Genomic DNA, 6,000 nt, shown 5'->3' with positions numbered 1-6,000 from the left:
CGCGGTCGCCGCCGCCGGACTTCCTCCGGGACCGGCCCGGCTTCCCGCTCGGCGGAAACGACTTCCGCCCGCAGGCCCCCTACGGCGCCGACTCGTTCCGCGGAACGGACGGCGCCGACCCCACGGCCTTCCTCGCCGAGCCCTCGAGCTGAGGAGACGACCGCAAATTGTCAGAAACCCCCGCCCGCCCCAATTCAAATGTACCTCACGCGCCGCCGACCGCCGACGGCGCAATTCAAACGTACCACACGCGTCGTCGGGGTCGGTGGCGAAATGTCACCCCCGACCCCGAACACGCGGAACGGACCCGCGCGCCCTCTCTTTCGTGCCTCGCGAAGCGCGCGCCGCGTCCCTAACGACCCATCGCACCGAGCTCACACGGTTACGGGGATGACGACGTCGCGCCCGTTGCCGCGCGAGAAGACGAGCTCGTGGCCGCCCGCGTAGACGCGGCGGGACCCGTCCGCGGTCGTGAGCGACGCGTCGATGGCCTCGAACGCGACGCGCGCGGACGCGCCGGGCTCGAGGGCGACGCGCTCGAAGTCGACGAGCTGCTTCAGGGGCACGGGGTGCTCCCGGAGCACGGCGGCCCGGAGCGGCGCCGAGAGCCGGTGGAAGACCATGAGGACCTCGTCGCCCGCGCGTTTCCCCGTGTTCGTCACGTTGCACGCGCAGGCGACGTTCGAAGAGCAGGCGCAGGCGTGGGCGAAGGACGTGTAGCTCAGGCCGTCGCCGAAGGCGAAGAGCGGCGCGCCCTCGTAGTAGCGGTACGACCGGTTCCTGAAGTCCATATCGGTGATCCTCGTCGTCGCCGCGTAGTCCTTGCCGTAAACGGTCACCGGCAGCTTGCCCCAGCGGTTCTCCCGACCGAAGACCAGGGCCGCGAGCGCGTCGGCGCCCTGGGACTGCGGGCTAAAGGCCTCGACGACGGCGATCGTCGCGTCCGTCGTCAACAGCGCGTCGACGCTCACGATGCCGCCGTTGCAGAGCACGATCACGACGGACACGGACGCCTCCGCGGCGGCGGCGAGCACGGCGAGCGCGAGCTTTTCCTGGACGCCGGGCAGGAGCGTGTCGGATCGATCGAGGGCCTCGTGCTCCTGCGCGTGCGTCGTGCCGACGGCGAGGATCACCGCGTCCGCGGCCGCGGCGGCGGCGGCGGCCGCGGCGATCCTCGAGTCGTCGGCGCCGTCGACGTCGCAGCCCGCCGCGTAGGTCGCCGACGGGGCGAATCCGCGGACGGCGTCGAGGAGCGACGGCGCGTAGGCCAGAGCCCCCTCGTAGGAATTCGCGTAGTCGGACCGGAGGAGCAGCCCGTCGGCCGCGAGGGGGCCGACGACGGCGACGTTTTTTGTGGCGTCGAGGGGCAGCGTCCCGCCGCCGTCGTTGCGCAGGAGCACGAGGCTCTGGAGCGCGAGGTCGTAGGCCGACGCGCGCGACTCCGACGCGTTCACGTCGTCGACGCCCAGGTCGTCCCAGGGCGTCGCCGCGTCGAGCAGCCCCAGCTCGAGCTTCTGGCGCGTCGTCCGCGCGACGGCGGCGTCGAGGGCGGCGAGCGTCGTCAGATTGTCGCCGAGCGCCTTGGCCAGCGTCCCGTCGCCCCAGAGGTCGTCGTTCCAGCCGCCGTAGACGTCGACGCCGGCCTCCAAAGCGGCCGCGCCCTCGTCGGACAAGTTCATCGCGTTCTTGGCCATGTTCGCCACGGCCGAGCAGTCCGTCATGATCACGGCGTCGGGCCGTTTCCAGGTCTGGCGCACGGTCTCCTCGAGGAGCGCCTTCGAGCCGCAGGAGCTCACGCCGTTCGGCGCGAAGTAGCTACACATTGCTCCGCTCGCGCCGCCGTCGACGAACCCCTTTTCGAACTGGCGCAGGTTGCTGTCGTGGAGGTCGAAGGTGCCTACCACATGCGTCGGTAACGATTTTCCATCGTTTTCCCGGTCAAAACCTCTCTAAGGTTGTCACGGTCGCAGGACGCTGGAAGGCGCTGAGCGGCGCCGAGAACGTGAAGCGGTTCGTTTCCACCTGTGCGGGTCTCAGGTGTGAACTCGCGGGGGGCGCTCACGGGACGAGGGCGGCCCGCGTCAACGGCACCCGCGGGTGGCTCTCGGACTCTCCGGGATTCTAAAAATAGCCCGCGAGCTCGACGCGGCGGTCGGGAAGGGACCGCCGCGGATCTCGCACGGTCCTCCGTCGTTCAAAATACGCGGGACGCGGCGCGGCGCACGCTGTAGGCGGTGTAGTGTTTGAGGTACGCCGCGCTCCGCAGGATCCCGCCCTTGCGCCGCTGGACGCCCTTCACGAAGGCCGCCGCGTACGCCCCGGCGAGGACGGGGTCCTCGCCCGCGAGCTCCGAGTTGCGGCCGTAGCCTACGCGAGCACCCCATCGCACCCATCCAAAACGAAGGAGACGCCGGTCGCCGACGAGGGTCCTTGACGAGGTTCACGTTCGGCCCGAAGCCGGTCAGGCCGACGGTCGCCTTGTCGTAGAGCGTGTAGTTCTCCCGGCCGTAGCGGCCCGCCGCGACGTTCGCGAGCGCGCGGAGCTCCCGGCCGATGACGTCGCCCTTCCGCTCCCAGGCGCTGCGGTTGAACGCCGCCGCGACGCCGAGCGGGCCGACGAACATCGTCGGGCACCGGCCGGGAGCGAGGCACGGCGCGGACACGCCGCTGTTCGTCTCCACGAGCCAGCGGTAGACGCCGAGGTCGGCGCCGTCGTTCGCGAGCGTGTGGCAGGCGCAGAAGGGCGTCTGCGTCGGCGAGAGCAGGGCGATCTTCTCGTCGGTGGACAGCTGCCCCAGCAGCGCCGCGACGCGCGCCTCCGGGGCCAGGGACGCGTCGCAGTGGGCCAACGAGCTGGCGCTGGGCCCGGCGCACGAGGCAAAGATGCCCGTCGTGATCGCCGACGCACGGGTCAGCGCGCAGAGCAGGAGCACGGCGCGCATTCCGGTAGCCATCAGGCACTTCACCGAAAGAGAAAGCGCGCTTCAAGAATCGCAAGACCTGGTAAAATGGTGTAATTATGGGCGGACTTCGGGCTGCCCTCGCCCTCGCCCTCGTCGCCCCCGCCCTCGCCCGGACGCTCGACGACTTCCTGCGGGGGGCGCTGTCCTCCTGCGGCTACGGCACGGCGGGCTGCAACTGCACGGACGTCCGCGCGGAGAACCGGGGCCTCGACGGCGCCATCCCCGGCGACCTCGAGGCCTGCGCGCCGTCGCTGCGCATCCTCAGCGTCAGCGGCAACAAGCTCACGGGCCCCGTGCCGCCGTGGCTCCTGCGGGGCGACCACCTGTGGAAGGCCTACCTCCACGCGAACGCGCTCTCGGGCCCGCTGCCCGAGGCGTACGGCGCGAACCTCGAGTGGCTGAGCCTCTACTCGAACGCGCTCACGGGGCCGCTGCCGGAAAGCCTCGGCGAGCTTCAGCATTTGCGCACCTTCGCCGTCTACGAGAATAAGCTCGACGGCACCGTGCCGGCGTCGCTCGTCAACCTCTCGCGCCTCGAGTACCTCGGGCTCAACGCGAACGGCTTCGCGGGCGGCCTCCCGGGCGGCCCCTACGGCCCCATGCTGCGGGCGCTCTGGCTCCAGGACAACGACTTTGGCGGCGCCCTGCCCCCGGCCATCGGGAGCTGCCCGCTCCTGGAGATTTTGGACGCGCGGAACGGCGGCTTCGACGGCCCGATCCCGGAGGCCTACGGCCGCCTGGAGCTCCTGCGCGACCTCTTCCTGGACAACAACGCCTTCTCGGGCACGATCCCCGACGCCGTCGCGCAACTGCCGGCCCTCGTCATGCTCCACGCGGCGAACGCGGGCCTCGCGGGCCCTCTCCCGAAACCGCTCTTCGCGCACGCGCGCCTCCTCGACCTCGACCTCGACGGCAACGGCTTCTTCGGCCCCATCCCCAACGTCACGCAGCCCGCGCCCCTCCGGAAGCTCCACCTCCGGCGCAACGCCCTCACGGGGCCCCTGCCGTCGCTATCGCTCGCGGCGAATCTGGCCGAGTTGGACGTCGCGCGGAACGCGCTCGTCGGCGTCGTCCCCTGCGACTTGTTGGCCCTGCCCCTGGCGTCCCTCGACGTCGAGGGCAACGCCCTCGTCGGCGTGGACGCGGGCTGCGGCATCTGCGACGACGGGCTGACCTGCGCGCTCGACGGGAATCCGTTACAATGCGGCGCCGTCGAGACGTGCGACGACGGCCGCCTGCCCTGCGCCCTCGCCGGCTGCCTCGCCGCGGCGGCGCGCGGCGGCGGGCGGGGGTACTTTTACGGGTGGCGCTGGGCCGCCGCGCTCGGGGCCGGCGTCGTCCTCGCGGGTGTGGCGGCGCGGCTCGCGAGGCGGCGCCGGTCCCCGAAGCCGACGGACGCTCACTCCCCGCTCCACGAGTACGAGCTCGGCGCGTCGGTCGAGGACGGCAAGGAGGAGCCGCCGCTGCGGGATCTGATGCTCGTGGCCATCGGCGTCGACCGAAGTTCGCGGATCACCGTCTGGAGCCGCGGCGCGCACGCGCCGACGATCAAGGACAGGCCCGAGACCCTCAACGACCTGCCCTTCCGGAGCGACGAGGACCGGCGCGTCGCGCTGGACGAGTGCGCGCGCGTGCTCGAGCGCCGGGCGAAGCCCCGGCCCTTCCCCCTCGTGCTCGCCGTGGATCTGAGGGTCGCGCCGCTGCTGGTCCAGCGCGCGCCGGACGGCACCGGCGCGACGATTTTAGGCAACGCCATGGACCTGAATCTCATGTCGCTCGCGACGCGGCCGGCGTCGTCGAAGGCGAGCTCCGAGAACGCGGCGCTCGAGCGCGCGGCGTCGTCCGTCTCCGGCGACAGCGAGCGGGCCGTGCTCCTCGCGAACGCGGGCGTGCGGGACCCGCTCCGCGCGGGTCGCGGCGCGCCGAGCTTGGATTCCCTGGGCGACCTGGAGCTGTCCAAGTGCAGCGGGCGCACGGCGGACGAGCGGCCCCCGGCGCCGCTCGTCGAAGGAGTCCAAGACATACCGCCGTGCCGCGCGCCGTTCCCGTCCGTCGTCGTCCTGGCGACCGTCGACGGCCGGAAGCTCCGGCCGGGCTTCGCCGTGGCGCCGCACCCGGGCGTCGCGCGCTACGCGCTCCCGACGAACCCGGCCTCCGAGGCCTACGCCTTCGACGTCGGCCGCGTCGACGCGGCTTTCTTGCCGGGGCCGGGCGTCTACGCGTTCGCCAAGGCGCCCGGCGAACGGGGCGTGCGCCTCCTCGTGCCGCCGCCGGGCGCGCCGAACCCGGCCTTCGGCTACGGCGCGGGCGACGCGCACTGGCCGCCGCTGCTCGACGGCAGCGCCGGCGCGGGCGGCACGCTGGAGCTCGGCAACGAGGGCGTCTTACTGCGATGGTGCGTGTTCCCGGGGCACGGGGTCCGCGACGTCGCCGCGGCCGTGCTGACGGCGGCGCGCGTGCCGCTGCCCTTCGAGTCGCTCTGGCTCGTGGCCTTCAACGCGGACACGGGCCTCGCGGCCTGGCTGCCCGATGCGCGGACGCGGGCCGCCCTCGAGGCCGCGGGGCGGCTCCAGTACACGTCGGACGTCGACGTCGTCGTCAAGGCCACGTCCGTCGACGGCGCGGCCTACCGCGCGGCGAAGCGGTCCCTGGTCCGGGCCCGCGACGCCCAGCGGGGGCTGGCGGCGGCGACGGAGGCCGTGCGGCGCCGCGCGCGCGACGTCCGCGCGGCCCGCGGGGCGGGCGGCTCCGAGGACGCGGAGGCGGAGGCGCGCGCGGCCATGGACGCGCTCCTCGGCGCGCAGGCGACCTACGCGCGCCTCAAGGCCGACATCCGCGCCGACGGCGCCGTCCAGACCTACGCGCTCGGGCGCCGCGAGCGCGCGGCGCGCCGCCGCCTCGGCCTCCTCGACGAGCGCGCGCTCCGCCACGGCGCGCGCCTCCGGCTCGTCCACATCGGCCACCGCGACGACGGCTCGCCGCTTTCCCGCGTCGCCGAGGACGTCGTCAACATCGTCGTCGCCTTCCTCGGCAGCCC

At 73.0% G+C, this 6,000-nt stretch overlaps 2 protein-coding genes across 2 annotated transcripts; one reads left to right on the top strand and one right to left on the bottom strand.

Annotated features, from left to right (window-relative positions):
* Positions 1–1,700: 1,700 nt before the first annotated feature.
* AURANDRAFT_28884 (hypothetical protein) lies at positions 1,701–2,942 on the bottom strand (the record flags this gene model as incomplete). The annotated part of the gene is made up of 3 exons (XM_009040218.1): positions 1,701–1,947; positions 2,211–2,367; positions 2,423–2,942. Coding segments are annotated over 3 exons (924 nt in total), but the record flags the coding sequence as incomplete, so codon positions are not given.
* Positions 2,943–3,244: 302 nt separating this feature from the next.
* On the top strand, positions 3,245–3,829 carry AURANDRAFT_3896 (hypothetical protein; the record flags this gene model as incomplete). The annotated part of the gene is made up of 1 exon (XM_009040162.1): positions 3,245–3,829. A coding segment is annotated over one exon (585 nt), but the record flags the coding sequence as incomplete, so codon positions are not given.
* Positions 3,830–6,000: the final 2,171 nt, after the last annotated feature.

This window comes from Aureococcus anophagefferens (genome assembly GCF_000186865.1).
Source record: "Aureococcus anophagefferens unplaced genomic scaffold AURANscaffold_14, whole genome shotgun sequence".
NCBI classification, from domain to species: Eukaryota; class Pelagophyceae; order Pelagomonadales; family Pelagomonadaceae; genus Aureococcus; species Aureococcus anophagefferens.
The sequence above is the reverse complement of the archived record's forward strand: the minus strand, read 5'-3'. Positions and strand labels throughout refer to the sequence as shown.